This window comes from Prinia subflava, chromosome 3 (genome assembly GCF_021018805.1).
Source record: "Prinia subflava isolate CZ2003 ecotype Zambia chromosome 3, Cam_Psub_1.2, whole genome shotgun sequence".
Classification (NCBI taxonomy): Eukaryota; Metazoa; Chordata; class Aves; order Passeriformes; family Cisticolidae; genus Prinia; species Prinia subflava.
Window position 1 is genome coordinate 36,790,779 of NC_086249.1, and position 18,944 is coordinate 36,809,722.

At 41.1% G+C, this 18,944-nt stretch overlaps 2 protein-coding genes across 3 annotated transcripts in view; one reads left to right on the forward strand and one right to left on the reverse strand.

Moving 5' to 3' along the window:
• MTMR6 (myotubularin related protein 6) overlaps positions 1–13,635 on the reverse strand; it is a 28,199-nt gene extending 14,564 nt beyond the window's left edge. Inside the window, exons 1-7 of the mRNA XM_063394693.1 lie at positions 13,528–13,635; positions 9,625–9,741; positions 7,562–7,724; positions 6,459–6,616; positions 5,618–5,746; positions 4,450–4,584; positions 3,392–3,524 (exon numbers count right to left, since the gene is read on the reverse strand). Of these exons, the coding sequence (XP_063250763.1) occupies positions 3,392–3,524; positions 4,450–4,584; positions 5,618–5,746; positions 6,459–6,616; positions 7,562–7,724; positions 9,625–9,741; positions 13,528–13,551 (859 nt within the window). The 5' untranslated portion in view covers positions 13,552–13,635. The remainder of the gene's footprint in view (positions 1–3,391; positions 3,525–4,449; positions 4,585–5,617; positions 5,747–6,458; positions 6,617–7,561; positions 7,725–9,624; positions 9,742–13,527) is intronic.
• A 1,454-nt stretch (positions 13,636–15,089) lies between these two features.
• The window catches only part of NUP58 (nucleoporin 58), a 36,055-nt gene continuing 32,200 nt past the window's right edge, over positions 15,090–18,944 (forward strand). Inside the window, exon 1 of one of the 2 annotated variants that reach the window (XM_063394695.1) lies at positions 15,090–15,453. In XM_063394695.1, the coding sequence (XP_063250765.1) occupies positions 15,341–15,453 (113 nt within the window). In that variant the 5' untranslated portion in view covers positions 15,090–15,340. The remainder of the gene's footprint in view (positions 15,454–18,944) is intronic. The other variant, XM_063394694.1, reaches the window with a different exon arrangement.

The following is an 18,944-nucleotide window of genomic DNA, read 5'->3' on the forward strand; positions in this document are numbered from 1 at the left end:
AGAGCTTTCCTGTATCTGCACTAAATCTTTCTCAGCTTTCAGTCAAACAAATTTTGGTACACTCCCCATTGCTCAGGAAGATTCACAGTGCCAAGTGCTGCTGAATACTAGAAGAATGACAGGCTTCCAAATAAATATTGCAGCACCTTTTCTAAAACCCACAGATCATCATCATCTACAAAATGATCTAGCAAACCACAGCACAATGAGGTAACAGAACATCAAGAAACCCCAGGACAGAAGCCCTACTTTTAAAGGTTAGTCTGTAAATATCTGTAAAAGAAGTAAAAGCAAGCTAGCTTTCCCCTGTCTTTGAGAGGCATCATTAGGCAAGAGTTCTGCTTCCAAAAGATTTGGCACGAGGAGGAAATGAGATGAGAATGTGAGCTAGCTGAAAGGATTAAGTCATTCTCTATACCAGTGGTTCCATACACTTATCAGTCACAACAATACACAAACACATCCACCACTCTATAGTAAAGGAAAGAAACTGAAAACAGTAAAGAATCTGGAAATCCAAACATCTGCAGAGAAGGAACTGGACAGACAAAGCCATGTCTAGAGGTATTCTTCATGGCAGCACACCTACATATTCTGTAACTTATGATTTAAAGCACAAGCTCTCCAGCTAGAAAATAAATGGGCTTCCAGCCCTCAGTGTGTTTTCACCCAGATACTGCTGTCAGAATCTGCTTTTGATCACTATTTTCAGCTTGGCAGAAATATTTTACCACCAGTATTTCCCCTTTCTAGCTAGATTTCTATTTTTTAATAAACAAAGGCAAAGATAGAACACATATATTGAGCCCCCAGAGTTACTTCCCTTTTCTGTGAATTAACACAGGCATTTTTATACTAGTTGGTGATTAAATCAATCGCACTGATACTGTTCCAACTCTTATATGCTGAAAAAAAAAAGTTATTTTCCAGTTCCCTATGGTATTTTAAAAGGTCGAAGATGATTTATGGTACCATTTATAGAACCACTATGATAATTCAGCTACTTCACAAAAAATAGGATTCCAGATAGTTCTGCTTGTATGGATCCCACCATAAAAAACACAAGCCCTACAGGCACATGAGCCCCAAAACCTCAATGTTCCCTTGCTTGACTGTCCTTATTCATACTACAAGCAAAGCCTCAGGCAGCAGTTCAGGAGGTGACTAGACCTGCAGAGTGAAGCATAGCAGGTTGCAGGGATGGGGGATTTTTTTTTAACAAATAAAAAAACCTAGATAATCCCTTGCCCTATACAGAAAACTCTACATAACTCACAAAATCCCCTCAGTTAACACACTTCCACCCTCTTGACATACCCCAACCCCTTTTGCTTATCAGAATTCAAGCCTTTCTGTTATGCAATACTGTAATTTAAATACATAAAAAACTGAACTTTGTACTTAATGTCACAGCTACAGATTTAGTCTATGTGAAGTTTCTCCCATGAGTGTTGGAGTCTGCTCATCGACAGAGTCATCATGTTCACACTGAAGAAAACTTTTAGAAAAGTTTTGAACCAGTGCATACAAGATATTTAAGTAACAGCTGAATCCAAAATGAAGAATACACTGTAAATCCCCCTAACACACTCCATGGTGTAGTCCCATTACATGAAGATGTTGGGAAGGTTTTTGTTTCACATTCAGCTTTCCAGTGGAATCTTTAGATTCTGAAGGAAATCAGGCAGACAGACACAGAGCCAAGGAGCAGGACAATCATCAAACAATGAATAAGAGCTGTTTGTTATAAAAAGCCCAAACAGCTGAGGGCAGTCCCAGTTACGGTGCTGCTTGAACAAACAGTGTCATTGGTATCATGCTCTGATTTCAGAACATTCAGTTCAGCACATTCAGGGGAAGAGAGTACACAGAAGCTAAATGGCATTTTCCTCATTCTAAGTTATGAACCATTTTCATGGCATTTTCTTCCTGATCATTCCACTGATAGCCCATTTCTGCAAGGGGCTGAAGAGTAAATTATTGCATACATCCCTAAATTTTAAGGGTCTTTCCTAGCCCTGAAGATGCTCCTACTTCTAAAGTGGCATTCAGCAAAACTATAGCGAATCATACAGACTGATCATATGTAAACAATTTACAAACTGAACACAGTTACCAGGTAAATGTGTTCATTCACCAAAAAAAGTTATATGGAAAACAAGCAATAGAGATCACTCATGATTTTGTTCAATAGTGTTTAAACAAACCAATTCTCCACATGGAAAAAAACTAAAACAAATCCTATCCTTAAAGTTACAGACACATATTTAGTAAGTATTGCTGCTGGGATTCCTTTCAAATGAAAGGAATATGAAGTCTTTAAAGCTTAACTGTGTGATGCACACACTTCTGCATCAGACATTATTACACAGGAGCAGGTCTCTTAAAGAATTAAAACAACAATCAAGTTTTATTAGCGAGTTTTCTAGAATTGAACGTATTAGTAAGAGAAAGAGGGATTATCACAAATCTAAAAACTCAAGCTCAGGATCATGCTTCTCATCTTTCCTTTAGGAAAAATACATGTAGGAATAACCATAAAGATCCATATTATCACAGCTCAGTAGGATTCTCTGCACAGTGCCTGAAGAATAGGTTAGCAGCACATACAGGATCAATGAAAATGAAGACTACACCACTAGTCTAGTAAGATTTCTTGATCAATGTAACAGCATGTCTTATCAAATTAGGCTTCCACACAAGTGTAAACCTTCTCTGTCTCTAGAAATACTCGCATAATTCCAGACGCCAAGCACCTATACAGACACTGTCTATCAGGTGTGGAAGCCTCACTTCTGCCACTGCATTCTAATCTCAGAATCCACAAAATGTCTTAAAATTTCTCTCAGCTGTCTACCGAAATAAAATATTAACAGAATTATGAATTACACACTTCTGCCTCTGCATTTTCACCACCGAGAGGCAGGCAGTGGTATGGTGAAGTGGCTCACTTCCCCCTGCCCCCTTCTCTACAACCACATACAAGCACAGAAGTGGTTCACAAGTCAAAGAGCTCAAATTTTGTGTGGATCCTATGCTTATTGTGAATTCAGTGGAACAAAGTGCTCCTTGGAGAACTGACATTCCATAAATGAAAATGTATCTACAGACACACACTTGGAAAACACAGCAGTCTTTCCCACTGACATACTAACAAAGCTCACTAAAGACATATGTGCCATTCAATTTCTTTGAAGTAACTCCATTCAGTTGGGTTTACAGTTTGGAGGTCGAGGTTTAAGGTAATTCATTACCATAGAGCACATACTAAACACAGAGCTGGAATAAACCATAGAAACGTCATTGCAGTTTGTGTAACCTACTATTGAAGACTTCAGAAAAATACTTACCCTGTTTTCAAATATACTGTTATAGTAGACTTAAAACATACCTTCCAGGAGTTTTTGCAAGCTGGATCTCATGACATGAATATTTTCAATGCCAACAAACTGGAACCTAATGTTTGAGTAGTTGTCTTCATTCTCATAGCCCTTCCCAGCAGCTCTGTTAGCCATTGCATTAAGCTTAAAAGAGGAAAATAAAAATACTGAAAAACATTATTGGAATAAAAATATCAAATTACGAAACAAAAGTCAGACAATTTCAATCGAATACATTTGGAAAAAAACACAGGAGCATGTAGTATAAAGAGATTCTAATATAGTTTGTGGCAAATCAGCATGAAAGTAGTGAAGTTTAAGAAAAAGATAGTATATATGTATTTTAAAAAAGCCTATATTTAGAGCTGGCACGTCTGAATAATGCATTTAGTAGTTCCTGTTCTTTTCTCCATATTCCTAACTAATAAGCCTTTACTTGTATCCAAACATTTCTCAGTAAAGACACTACAAACATCTCAGCTACAAAGGAAAGAGCAAGACCCAGACATTTTCAGCTTCTATGTTCAGATACTTGAGTGAAATTAATACTAATTGAAATAAAGATGGGTCTAAAAAGCAAGTATTGGCCACACATTGTAACACAGATCATAACATAATTCAACTTAATAAAATAAAAGAATTCAATTAATTAGACAATGATCAAGTATGATGAGGCACTAGAAAACATTGCCCAGAGAAGCTGTGGATCCTGGAAGTGTTCAAAGCCAGATTGCATAGAGCTCATCAGAGAATTTAGTTTCAAACAGGTAAAATTATCTGGATCCCACTCAACTGTTCACTTCTTAACTATGATTTAAGAATATTTTTAAATACCCTTCTCAAAGCTCAGCAGCATATTCTGTGAATTCCAGCTGAGTACTGGGACAGGTTCAACTTCTTCAAGAAAACAAGTAATTAAACACCAGAATAGAAAGGCCTAACCTTATCTTTAAAACATTTTTGCTCATGATGGACTCATACTTGGCTCCAAACTTTTCAGAATTACATAGTATCCCTGCACTCCAATACTCAGGAGGAGAGGCTTGTCTGTAGCATCCCAAGTCCCTACCTTTGGCCTGGTGTCCATGACGTACATGTAGCGATTTGAAGGATTTGCTTTACTGATGGCTTGCAACATGTGCTCATCTTCCAGGCACCTGGCACTGAAACCTGAGAGAGGCTGACTGCATCTGCAAATTGCAGCCTACCAGAGACAACAAAGAACAAATCAGCATCAGTTTAATGCCTGTACTTGAAGTGCTTTGCAAAAATCTCAAAAGACACTGAAACAAATTGTTTCATTCAGCAGATAGCACCAGCAAACTGAATAAAGTTCAGGTGTTCCAGCTTTTTAAGCACATCCCTTGGAAACCCCCCAAACATAGTACCTACAACTTAAATCTAAAGATTCATCAAAACAGTTTTTCAGGTTCATCTTCATGTGCAAGGTATCAGTTTACATAATTGACATAAAACCTCCTAAAAGCAGAGCCTGGAAAAATTACAATTTAGGAAAGTAAGCTACCCCCTTAATATGGAATGAATTATGTGTGGTTTTACTCAGGCAGGCATGATTTTATTATTGCAAGTGTAATTTATCATCTAATGTAATTTTTGTAATGTGATTTTCAATGATATGTTGTATTTCAGAAGATATCAGGTACATCTTCCAACACTCAAACAATAAAGTAATTATGTTCAAATCCATCTAGTAGCTTCACATTCATCAGACAAATCCTTTAATTCAGCAAGGTGACAGTACTCCTCTCCTTCCACAGCTGAGACAGCTATGTGCTGCTTTACACACCCTCTGCAAAATCTTATTTCCTGCCCTGTAGAGTTTTCTTACCCTGCAAATAACCAATTCTATTATTTTGTTGGATCTGTTTGGATTTTTTTCCTACCATTTTGACCTAACAGGTTTTATTTCTGATATACCAAGGAAGACAGATCCCATAAGAGAAAGCTATGCCCAGTTACCTTAATGTTAATTTCTGAAAACTTTAGTAGATTCATCTGATTATCAACTGATTACTTCAGGACTTCTTTTGAACTGGCTAGGCTTACTCTGCATCCTGTCAGGCACTACTCCTGTCAGCTGCATTCAGGGTTATCCTGAGTCACACCCTTGCCAGACGAGGCACTGTGCTTGAACCTCCTCACCAACCCTTGAACTACTGCCAAGCATTGAGAAATACTTCTCAGCACATTGACAGTAAAAGGAAGTGACACCATACCTCCTTATTTTTATGATAATATGACAACACTGGGAATCTTCCTTTGCTTCTGAACTTGGAGCTACCAACAATTATGGGCTTGCTTGCAGTTCTGGGAACATAAAGTTCTCTAGGATAGGTTTCACAAATCTGAAAGACAAAGATACACAGAAAGAATTTTATAGGCAAGACATGAAGCCTAATCTAGTTGTATTGTATTCAATTTGAAAGATGTAAGGTGAATGAAGACACAAAAGATAAACACAGCCATGTTTCTTTATACAAATGTACACCAGTCAAAGGAGACAAGGCATGCATGAAAGTAGTACAAACTGGTATCCAAGTTACACAGCCAAGCATCACCATACCAGCATTCCCTCTCCAGAATGAAACTCTGCAGTAGAAATGCTAAGAATGCGTTTCAAATGAAACACTAAAATGATTCCCCTCATTTTTAATACTTGCAGACTACAAAGTAAGATGAAATCTAATCTCAAAATCAGCCACACCACCACAACTAGCACTGCAAAATGCCAAAGTTGAACCCTGCTCAGTTAAGAGAGACATCACAAAGCTGCAGAGCACCAGAATCACTGGGGCTGGGCTTCAAACATGTAAGCATCTCCCAAAACAATCCCAAAGAACCCACGCATCCATGCACACATGCTCTCTCAATGGGGCCTAGGGAAAAAACTTTAATTAGGAAGGTGTGAGACTGCATACTGATTAAGGAGTAAATTCTCTCTACTTACAAGGTTTTGCTTCTATTGCAAGCCAAGTGATTTTATAGCATTAAGCTGTTTTCTACAGGCCTCATCAGAGACAGATGCAGAGCAGAACAGGTTTCCATTACAACGCTTACCTTGTAATCACGATTTGCATCAGACAACTGCCAGTAATCATTTGGCACCCCCATTCTCTTATATTCTTCTGCTAGATCAATAAGCTGCCAACCTTTGACTTGCTCGGATTCATTTTGTTTTGGATTATAAGAAAAGGCATAGAGTTCTTCATATTTTGCTAAAAGGTAAAGAATATGCAACAGAGAGAAGTCTCAGGCTTCAAGATTCACAGAAGCAAGACTAAATAATGGATACCTGACATGCCTGAAATATCTACTCTGCAACTATCCAACAGTTAACTGACACAATTACAGATACTTAGTCAGAAGTAGGTTATGAAAGTTTTCCTGAGTGTGCTTGACCTATTTCAGAAGAGACGTTTCTAAAGCCATAAGAGTCACAAAATGAAGACTGACAAACTTAAGGCAAAAGGCAGAATTATTAGAAGACTTCACAGGATCTGAAAGAACAAACTATTCTGGGACGGAAAAACTGAAATTTACATCTCCTGACCTTAAAAAAAGGAAGTTTTAAAGTTTCCCTTAAAGAAAAACTTTCAAAAATTTGTTTTTCCTAGTATGCATTTACTTATGACAGATGACATTTTGCACTGCTCTAAACACAAAGCAGAAAATGTAAAATACTATACTGACAGAAGTCTCTTGTAAAGCTGAATTGGTAATGTTATTCTGGCATCAAAATTTCAGATTTATTCTTGAAACTGCATGAAATTAGTAACAACTGATTTGCTTAGTGGGTTTTTAATCTCTGGAACACACAATTAAGAGAGACTATACAGATTTATAGTCACAATTTCAGGACCAACACTAGAAATGCAAAAAACCATAAAGGGATCTCTCCCTTGACGTTCTGTCAAGGAACGTCAGTGACATACAAAAGCCAGACAACACAGCTTCTGACATTTTAATATTTAATTAATTTTTATTTGATTTTATTTGATTAATATTTAATCAAAAAACCTATTTATATACCAAGCCCATGTGAGAATTTACATAATGTGTGTTAAAAAAAAAAAAATATATATATCTATAATACGGTTTACACACACACAGCTTGTTATCCACACATATACTGCCAAGTCCTTTACAGCTACAAGTATTACCTGTTCTTGAGAGCTGAAGTAGAGAATTATAAATGTCATGACAATCTCTCTCTCTGGGTACAACAAAGTGAACTATCCTGAAGTTCTTGCACTGGATGACAAGGGGGCAGCCAGAAGTAGTCAAAGGAAGTTTTTCTACTGCAGCAATATGATGATGTAGTATCTGTGACATACAAAAATTCACAGAATAAGCAAGCTGAGGAAAAATAAGAACTGCACACTATTTAGATTAGCAGATGTAAGACAACACACTAAGCAATGCTGATTATGGATTTTGACTAATTTTGTCAGTCAGCTATAAATAGAAATACATTTAGAAGCAGAAATCCAAGAAAGCCATTTTGATCAGGACACTAAAATGTAGAAATCTTTAGTTATTCTGTTCTGTCATTTTGAAGTGTTCTTCTAAATGCAAAACTGAGATGTAAAACTCCACTGTAGTTGTTCAGTTTTCTTTTAACGTTGTTAATTGACAGGCTTATATCTCATTAGACAGTGTCCAGACAGAATATCTATATTTTTTAAGGATCTACAGAAAGAAACTTCAGAATTTTCAGACAAAATAAAGGAAATAAGGGAAAGGAATTCAATGTATGAAAGATACAGGAGATCCTGAAGATTTCAGAATTCCAGCATTTAACAGGTTCAGACAGAACAGGACTTAAGAAAAACATGTCCTGTATTACCTACTGTCTTAAATAAACATGACAGCTTCTCAGCTAAACGTTTATGACCACTTCAACAGCACTGTCACAGCGATGGACATACAAAAGCCCTCCACAGATTTATCTGTGTGGCAAACCTACACAAGATTTAGGTAAATACATAGAAAGTAACGGCTGTTCAACTGCACATTACCTCAACTGAACAAGATGTCCTTGACAGAACTTCAACTACCTCACTAAAGCAATCAAATCCTCTTAAACATTGATCAGAATTTGACAGGCACCTGAAAACTATGCTGCCAAATGTGCATTTGCAAAGCGACTACCTTGGAGACATTATGATAATTATACTTGGTACTTGAATTATCATCAGAAATGCAGTACTTGGAGTATAGGTCCAATTTCCCCAGAATGAAACCTTTCAATGTAGTGCATAGGGAGATGCAAGCAAGTAATGCTTCTGAATCATCTTCTCCCCAAAACCCCATTTTGTATGAAAGAGTAACAGTTTGGTTTGTACAAAGTTGTATGTTGTATTCAAGAACAAATAATAGAAAAACCGATTTTCTTGAAAGCACCATGAGGCATTTAGTCAGATAACCAGGATACAGAATTAAAGGTAATCAAGCAAAATACATCTACAGGAAAAAAAAATTAACGACAGCCAGGGAGATGATAATGTTATTTCTTCCTGGAGGATGGAAGACTTAAGGCACTAACTCAAGTCAGGTGCCTGGGCTCCAGTGGCAGCCACAGTTTGATGTCCAGATGTGTGCCATCAGGGCACTGAGCATACAAACCAATGGGAAGTACTGTACTAGCCAGATTTGATCGCACAACACTGGTACTGGTCAACAAGAAGCTGCAGCCCCATCTGAAACCTTTTATTCCAGAGATCAATACTTGTGAAGAAACAGCTGCTTACTGCTTTAAAAAAGTGCATGTTATCTTCAATATTCCACAAACCTGAGATCTTACAGTTTTTGCTAGCTCATTTAACCCAGACAGAATCTAATTACCAGGTAAGTTAACTCTGAAATTTTAAACCTGACACTTAACCTATGCATCAGGCTCCCACTCCTGCCTCAGAATTATGGGGCAAGTCAGTTATTTAAAGAAAACCACCACACATGCATTCAGAATTATAAGTGAAAGCTACAAAAGAAACTACAGCAGCTTGAGGAAAAGTCAAAATTTTCAACATGACCTGATTTCAACTGCAGCAGTGTCATGCAAGAGCACAGCCTGTAAATTATTAACTTATTATGATACCGTGAAGGAGGAGAGTAGCAAGAACAGCTAAGAACATTTTAGTAAACAAATTCAACCTTAGATCAGGAAGAAGAAATGCATCTGGAGACCCCATGCCTTTGAGCCACAAGCATTCATTATCCTTACCCACGTCTCTCTCTGGCTCGAATCTATGAATAGCAGATGAGTTGCTGTAAGGTACAGAGTTCCGGTCAGTGACTTATTGCTCGTGCTGAACCTATCCAGCAATTTCACTTGCTCTACCTGTAACAAAAGGGGGAGGGGGAATAAAACTTAATTTTGAAATTCTGCAGAAATTTTAATTCTAACTTACCAAAGGCTTTGTCAGTTTGTGCAACAATTTTGAAAGTGGTAGGAAACACAATGCAGCACACACAAGGGTATTCAGGCCAAACTACAGTGGTCACAAGCTTTGAGACCAACTAAAAATACAAAAATATTGAGCTTTTTTAGTTTCAGTTTTTTTAAAAGTCAGGATTATTAATTACTATGCTTTTGGGCTGCTTCCCCAAAATACAGCAAACACACACTAACAATTTCCTGATATCGAGATGCCAGCACTGAATTAACAGCTGATCTCAGCAACATGCTTTATTGGCTGCCTGCACACTCAAAGCCATAAAGATTATGCTCTCCTGACTTCCATTTTAGCTATGTACTGTATTTTATAAATTCCCCAACTTCAAAAATCTATATTATTATAACCTTGCCTCATAGTCAAAATACATTCTTAATGAAATGTAAGCATTAAACTAATAATTACAAAAATCTCCTAGAAATTCAAGGACTGTGCTGGCATTTGAAGCAGATAATTCGGGCTTGAGCCTCACAAGGGCCAACAACTCCTTCTGGTATTCTATCAACATTGTTATCTCAATCCTGTGGAAAACATTTCAAAAGCAAAAGTATTTCTAGATAGCCTGCTTTTTATCTGTTCCTCCCAACTCTGGGCTCCACAGAGTGCTCTGTTTGAAACAAGCATTACACGATTCTTTGTGTGCAAGAACAGGAAAGGAGTGTGGCAAATGGCTTATCTCCACACATTCCTCTATTTCTTGGCAGCACTGTCTCATTAATGCCAAGTTAAAGCTCCGTGCCACCATTAAATGCACAGCAGAACTCCAGAAACTTCCACACCAGCAAGACCAGCACCCAGAGGAGGCGAAAAGGAGAGCCCACATCTACTGTGCTCACGTTAAGAATTTTTAATTCTTATGTACAGATGTATTTACCTACCAAAAGCACAAAAGGAAAAAAAATTAGGTATTCCTTATGACCTAGAAAGACCTAATTTTGCTTTTGAAAGTTAAAAAAACAACTTAATAAATATAGAGCAGAATGAAGGAAATACAAATATATACTAGAAGTCAGCACAATAATAATATTCTAGACTTCAGTTTAGAAAGCAAAAAAATTGGTTACTACATGCATCAGTACATCGAAATACATTATGCTGAAACCACCGAGTCCTCAGCTATAGAGTGGCCCAAGTGAATACACCACAGCCAAAACACAGAGCTCACAGTGGTCAGACCTGCAGCAGTAATTGCCCAGGGACCAGGCACTGCCCCCCCTCCCCAGCAAACTGAGAAGTGCACAGAAACTGCTGCAGCTCTGCTCCAGTAACACAATCCACAAAGTCCTGGCATCTGAGGTTTCCTTATCTTCCGTGTAACAAGGCAACTTTTTTCAAAGCTGTATTTCTTCATTAGATGAGGACAGGCATTAGTGCTCCAACTTCCACTTACCTAGGTAGTCTTCAAGAATTCTGAAAGCAATGTCACAGACAAACTTTTCTTACAGACAACTGAAATGTTAGTTGGATTCAGCCTCCACAGATGACATATTCATTTAAACTTGACTCAGACCAGTTTAAACGGGTACTCAGCTTATCATACACCTTTTTGTTTTGCTCTTTAATTTGATATAGCAGTCAAACTAAGCAAAACTTTCCATCTCCAGGAGAAAAATCCAGCAGTATTTTCACTAATACAGATTTGATTTCAAATACGCAAACAGGTTTGGCTGAAGAATTTTCAGTCTTTCCTATCACATTTTGCTTTAAAATATAATTAAGGATACTATCAAGATACATTGTAAAATCACATATTCTTTATTTCACCACCACATTTAATAAACTGAGTCTGATCATTTGTTGCTAGTTAAATATAAAACTCTCAGAAGTGATTTTTAAGTTGACCTCACTTCCTTATTCAATATAAAACCTGTTGGACAGTTTAATTTCACAAAACAGTTTAATTTCACAAACTACACTCAATTTCAGGTAGCTGTGCTGACAGTTCTAAGGAAATTTTAACTTCAACACTCCTAGCCAACTGAAGTTGGAGGAGATACAAAACCTATTCCATCACCTTCTCCCGGGGAGAGCAGCTGCCCTGCACAGCAGTTCATTTATGCAAGACTGCACTGTTATTTCAAGTTTATTTCACTATGTCTTAACTAAACTGAAAAAAACCAGGAATGCTGATAGAAAAAGCAGGGATGTCTCAGAACAGTTGGCACGAGATCCAGCTTGAAGCTACACACTAAGTGAACCTTCAGGACCCACAGTGCAGGTTGTACTTTACTTTTCTTGCTTCCTATACCTGTAATGCTCACCTAGACACATTTTAATCTCTCTGGATATTCGATAAACCAACAGCTTACAAAAAGCTAAGTAACACAGTTGTAACAAAAGAAATATCACACAATTTCTTATCATGACCCTGATTTTTTAGAATGTATATATTTTTGGTATGAATTATAAAAATAATTGCTTCATTGTAAATCTTGTATAGAGTTCTTTCTCACTTCAGTTGTATTGCTGCATGAAGTATCTTTTTCCCCAGCAGGGAAAACACTTTGCAGAAATGTGATCACTGCAGACGCAGAGAAGTCAGCAACCTGCAGCCTTTCTGTTCTCAGTTTCAGGTCTGAAACTTTAAGGGATACTCTGATCATCAAGACCCGTTGGCTTTAGTCTAACTTTCATTTTGGAATCAGCTACTGACTGCAACAATACAGTATTAGGTTTCCAAACACGGACTTTCATGTTTGTGAATAAACAGGCTGATAAAGAAACCTTATCTCCAATCTGTTTCGCATATACACATGTGCATGAAAAACAAAAGCAGCTATACACATTTATATAAAAGTTATGTAAGCTATTACTCAAAAAAAAAAAAAAGCCTGTTCCTTTATGTAATTATTGGTTATAAATTTACTACTTGGACACAAACGATGAATGCTCCCTTTCTAAACATATCTATAAATCTACTTTAAAGTCAGACTACCAGGTTCAGGAATTAATCACAATTTCCAGGACCCAACAGATAGGGGGAGTCTTTTCAGCAACCTTTGCAGTCAAGGATGATGAGCAAGGTGAGAAAGGTACTGTTAGAAATTTAATTCCATAGAAGCTGTGACTTTACATTTACTTAAAAATTAGTCACAACAAAAAGAGAGACCTTTCTTTTGCACCTTCATTATATAAAGACTGACGCACTAATAATAGGCAATAAAAGTCAGGGAAGTCCAAAATGTCAACTACAGCTTAGCTAACATGTTTTTAATAGCCTAACGCATTACAGATGCACTGAAGGCCTGCGTATTTACCAACACACACTGGAGTCTTCGGAAAGGAGAAAACAAATGAGTTGTTTTCACAACCGATTTGCCTCCGAAACTAGAAAAAGCTACGGAATCGTACCCAGAACAAACAAAACAACTGCAATCCCCTCCCAGCTCGCTTCTCCTGCTCCGCACTCCACCACAAGAATCCTTACACCAGGATTTTTAGCGTCTTCCTCTTATTACAGCCACACCGGGGCAGCACGCCCAGAGCCCTCCACCCCTTCCAGCGGCACGGGCCGCTCCAGAGCCCCTGGCGGGGAGGCACCAGCCACAAAACAGCGGGAGGGAGGCAAAACAACGACGCCCTCGCCCGCAGCGGACGCGCCGGGCCGGGCGGGCCCTGGCGGCGCCACAGTCCCCTGGCGCCCGTGTCCCGTGGCGCAGCACCAGGCGTACCTTGGTGGTGCGGATGTGCTCCATGGCGCTGCCCGCTCGGCCGCCGCCGCCACAGAGCCGGGCCGGCGGCCGCTCCGCCGCGCTTCCGGGGCGGGGCCGCGCCGCCAGCGGGGCGGAGCCGGGGCCAGCGCCGAGAGCCCCGCGGCGCCCCCGCGCGGCGGGCGGCGGGAGCGGCTGAGGGGCGGGAAGGGCTGGAGGGCGGCGTGGGAGAACGACGGGGGATAAAGAGGAAACCGTGAGGAAGTTATGGGGGAAAACACGGTTCTTACTCCCGGGTGGAACGCGGTAGGCGCACCCGACCTCCCATATACAGTACAACCTAAGGGGGAACTTAACGGAGAGTGGAGCAGAGGGGAGACCCGGTGGCCAGGCTCAGTCAAAACCCTTGCGGAGGTGGGAATTCGGTGGTGCTTTCCAGCTGATAGGCCGCACAGCAGCTGGAAACCAAGGGAGATAAAGGAAGACGTGCTGCTGTCGAAACAGCAACCATGGCGAAATCACTCTCCTTGGACTGATGCATATTCCCATCACCAGGTTATTTCAGATACTATTCTGAGATACCTGTCTGCCAAGGTATGACCAGCCCTCACTGACTGAGATGTATGACTATGGTCCCTCAGTGTCCACCTAGATGTAGAGAAATAACATAAAAGTGAGTTAAGAATGAGGAGAAGTTAGGGAAGACTCTGTCGTAATTTCTGGGATCAGTTGATGGGCTGAACCAGTCTTCTCCCCCATGGGGATGCCTAAGAACTGGACCCATGGCTCCCACGATGGTGAAAGCAATAAGATGAATGTGTCTTTACAAACAGACCCGTGTGAAGCTGCCTGTGGATAGGGCTAGGAACTTACAGATAAAGAAGTAACAGAAGAAAATACCAATTCTAGAAAATGTAACTAGTCAAAACAGACTGTTGCTCAGCCAAGGTCGTATTAAATCCTTGAACCTAGAAAAAACGAACAAAGACCTAATAGAATTATGAATAGTTTCTCCTTTTATATAACAAAAGAGGGGTGCATATTATACAGGGCTGTAGAATAGGTGTTTTGAGAACTCTGTACCTTCCAAGTACCTCAGCCAGTGAGGAAAAGGGTGATGTGGTTGGGAACTTAGGATAAAAAGGGGGCTGCATCCCCCAACAATTTTAGAGACCCCATGGGAAATGCCCAGCGTCTCACTTTATTCAAATAAAGTCACAGGACTCCTCTGTCTCCTTTCTGGACATAAACCTCTGGCATCTTGAGTTAATTTTCCTAACAAGGGGGTGACAGTAGGTGTGTGGGGAATGAGCCATTCCCTGGTTAGCCAAGCCTCTGCTTCAGTCTGTGCACAGGGGGACATTCCTGGACGATGGCTCTTTTTGTTGTCTCCCGAGGTGCCCAGTAGCACTTTTAAAAATCATTAAAGATGGAGGCCCCACCACCACTTATTTGGGCAAGCTGGTAAGTGCCCGGTCACTCTAGCAATGTTTCCTGAAGCTGAGGGGGAACCTCTCACGTTTCAGCCTGTCCCACGGTCCGGTCCCCGCGGCGGTGCTGGGGCACGGGTGGGACGCGCCGATGGCAGGGCTCCCCTCCAGCCCAGCTCCCGCGCGGCGCTGTCGCTTTAAGGGCGGCCGGGCCGTCCCGTGGTGCACCGCGCCGGGCGCGCGCAGGGGAGCGTGGCCGGCGTCCGTCCGCGCGCTGGGTGCCGCCGGGCGCCACGCGGGTCTGAGGGGCCGCGAGCCCAGCACCGACCCGCGCAGCCGCCGGCCCGGCCCCCGCCGCCGCCTCCCGGGCCCGCTCTCCCGCCGCCGCCGCCGCCGCCGCCGCCATGTCTGCGGGCCTCTCCTTCGGCGCGGGCACCCTGGGCTCCACGGCGGCCGCCGGGGCAGGAGGAGGAGGAGGAGCAGTCGGGGGTTTTTCCTTCGGAAGCGCCACGCCGAGGTAACGCGGTGCCGCCGTTCCTCTCGGTTCGGCCGTGCTGGCAGCCCCCGTGGCCTGAGGCTGCCGCGCGGGCCCGGGCCCGGGCCCAGCCTGATCCGAGGCCCGCGTGGTGCGGGGCCCGGGGGAGGCCGTGCATGTGTGAGCGAACGAGCCACTGCCCCGGGCTCGGGTCGCGGCGCCTCGCCCGCTCCCGGAGGGGCCCGCGGCTCCGGCAGTGCCGGCCGCGGGGCCCTTGGTGCGCGGGCGAAATGGCTGCACCGTGTCTGCCCCGGCCGCACTTGCCTTGTCTTCTTCCCGGCCTGCGCCTTCAGCAGGGATGCAGGGAGCTATCTGTTCAGCAGCTAGTAATTTAGGGGGTTGCTCTTCTTACTGTGCTTTGGTGTGGCTTTGCATGCCTCCCTCTACGGTTCACCCTGCCGCTGTGAACGCAGGATGTGGATCAGATGTGTATCCAGGTTTCTCTCAAAAGTCAGCCCGCGTTTGTGTCTGCGGCGTGGAGCACGTTGATGCCAGAGCCCACAAGTTCAGTGTTCAGAAGTGATGTTCTGTATATGTTTTAGAAGTTAGGTTCGATCGAACCCTTTCTAACAAAAATAACCTTGTGTTTGGTGTATAGTAAGTTGGTGTAAAAGGAGAACTTCGTGTGTGTGATGTACAGCAGTCTCTATACTCCAAGCATTATGGTTTAGGTTTCTCAGAATAACAGGTAAGTTGGTGGGGTTGTTTTCCCGTTTTCTGTTTCTTTGTGCACAACTGGATTAACAGAGCCTATTTACTCTGACCTGCTTGCTGTTGTACCTCTGTTGAAGATCGATGCTGTTGCGGGACTTTGTGTCAGAGACTTTCCCAGACGTGCTCAGGACTGATCACTGTAGTGTAAGCTAAATGCAGGGGCGGTTATTCAAGGGAGCTTTGCATAAGGTGGTACATTCGGAAATACCTGTTAGAAACGCCAGGAAATAATACTGTGAGACGGGGAGAACAGAACATCTGGATCGGAAGGACATCAATTTAATGCTTGGATTAAATGACAGTATTGCTTCTTTGGGAACCCATAGGAGAGGGAATACGATTTCTTAGTTGCTTGGAATAATATAAATATTATGATTGTGACAGATTGATGACTTTCTTTTGTTATTTCTGCTTGGTTTTAAAGGAGGGGGTTGTTTGGAGGTTTTCAGTTTTCTTGTGGTTGTGGTTTTTTTGTGGCAGTGGTTTTGGGGGTGGGTTTTTTGGTCTTTTGGGGTTTTTTTGTTTGTTTTTTTAGCGTCTACAATAAAGCTTATGTAGACTTGATAAAGAGTTTTTTGCTCTTTTGCTTAATGCCTTCTTAATGTAGCTTTCCTGTGATTCAAACAAGCCAGTTAAAATAATATTTGTTAATTCAAAACCATTCTTCTAAATGTACTGAAATAAGGGAAACTCTTTTGTTGATCTGCACTTTTAAAAACAGCCTATTGAGCTTAAATATTTTTGTTTGGTGGGGTTTTTTTTGTGTTCTATCTGGCTTTTTTATCTCTTAAAAAAGTTTAATAGGTGCTAAGTAATAGCAGTATGGTGCTCTGTATTTTATTAATTTATTTTTACAAGCAGGACCAGTCTTCAGGGCTGTTGGTCAAGGAATATCATAGAGGCAGGGGCCTCCTTGAGCATCCCTGTGAGATAATTTGCTTGAGAACATGTGTAAGACTGTAAGAAGAAGCTGTGCTTCTGAGCTGGGTCTAAGATGATATTGCTAGGTATCGGGCAAAAAAGAAATTGTCTGATCCAAGCATAAATGCTAGATTATATTCTGGTGGTTGAAAGCCTCTGTGACTGCCAACCTGTCTAATTCCTGCTTTGCACGAGCAGCCTTTCAGGTACTTACACTCTTTTTCAGTTGGTGTTCTCTCATCATATCCTTTATCCAGGTGCAGTGCTTCATTCTGGTTCTAGAACTGGAGTGCAGAGCTGACTTCAGTGACCTGAGCTCCTCTTCCTGCCATCTGTGTCCTTCTGGCCCATGCTTTCTCCTTCTGATGGGAATGCTGCCATTACTTTGTTCCTACATTTTGGATTCTCTCTACCTTGAAAAAAAGGCCACTTCATTTTATTTGTGTTGGATCAGTTTGAGGGTCTTTTTGTCCTCCTGTAGTGCTGAGTATCACAGTTTGTACCTTGGCTTTCTTCTATGGGAATGCTGTAACACAAAGAACTTTCACAGAAGAATCTTCTACTGGAAAAAAGATGAGAACATAAGCTCTTGACTAGTGAGAGAAGCACCAGTTGTATATTTAAGTTTATGGGTAAAGTCATGGTGCTGCAGTTTGGTATGTTGAAATTTTGGGAGTAAAGACAGCTAAAAGGCTCTGGATCTGATGCCTTGGCTTAAGGCATCAGATCCTGTGGGACCGTTAGTGAGTCTTTGTCCTTGTGAACTTCTTGGCCACTCTGCTTCCCAAATTTCTGTCTGAAAAATAACTCACACCTAGATCTAAACTTGGAACCAACTGGGCTTGCCATGATCAGTTATATTGATAGTTTGAAAAGTTCTAATTCAAGAGCTAATTGTACCCTTCTTGTAAGGATTTACTTCTGTGTTTGACTTATTTTAGAAGCTGCCCTCATACAGAAAGAGAGAGGAGATAAGGGAACAATGAGAGAATACTGAACATCTGAAAGATAAAACTCCTTGGTGAAGTCTAAACTGCATTTTGTTTCAGCGTTGCTGTTGTACTTAAGCAAAATGTGTTTGTGAAAACTGAACCTTGTTTAAAAGGCTCACAAATGGGACCAGGAGGTTACTACAAATTGTTCATCTGATAAATTATTCATCTGATCTTTCATCATTTAAGAAGAAAATTTTTAAAACTGTAGGGTCATCTAGGTGCTAGTACATTTAATTTCACTGGAAATATCCATGATTATGATATTGTTTTGTGTTCTGTGCTAATTGCAAGGCTTGTTCTGTATGTGGCATGAAATCTCTAAAATGTGTAGTTACCTAGAAGAAATACTAAAACCTTCATTTTCCTAGTGATGACCAGTCTGTGGCATGTGGTTGGATCCTGTGCAAAAGGATAGCATTTTGGTTAGAAAATTATTTGATTCAGTGTCTTTTGATAGTAAGATAGGGTGAAGCTGTGCTGTTTATGTGAATGTTTCTGTGTTGCTGTTTATCACTTAAGAATGAAAGAAAGCAACACTAGTTCAAGTTTCTGCTCAGAGATAACTTGTAACCTTGTAACAGCTTTGAAAAGATCTTCATACAGATTTGTTATCGTCTTTGTGCTTCCTTCTAGCATTTGTTTTCCCATTTTAGTAGCATGGGGAGAACAATTAGGCAGAATGAATTAAATGATCTAACAGAGAAGAGTTTACATTTCCAAGTGGTCTAGTAAGATCTATCAGCCCACAGGAGCTGAAGAAATGCTGGAGTTGGTGTCAGGGAAGCAATGGGAAGGAAAGGGGGGAATGGGCTCCCTCTTTCAGTTTGGTGGCAGTGAGCTTGG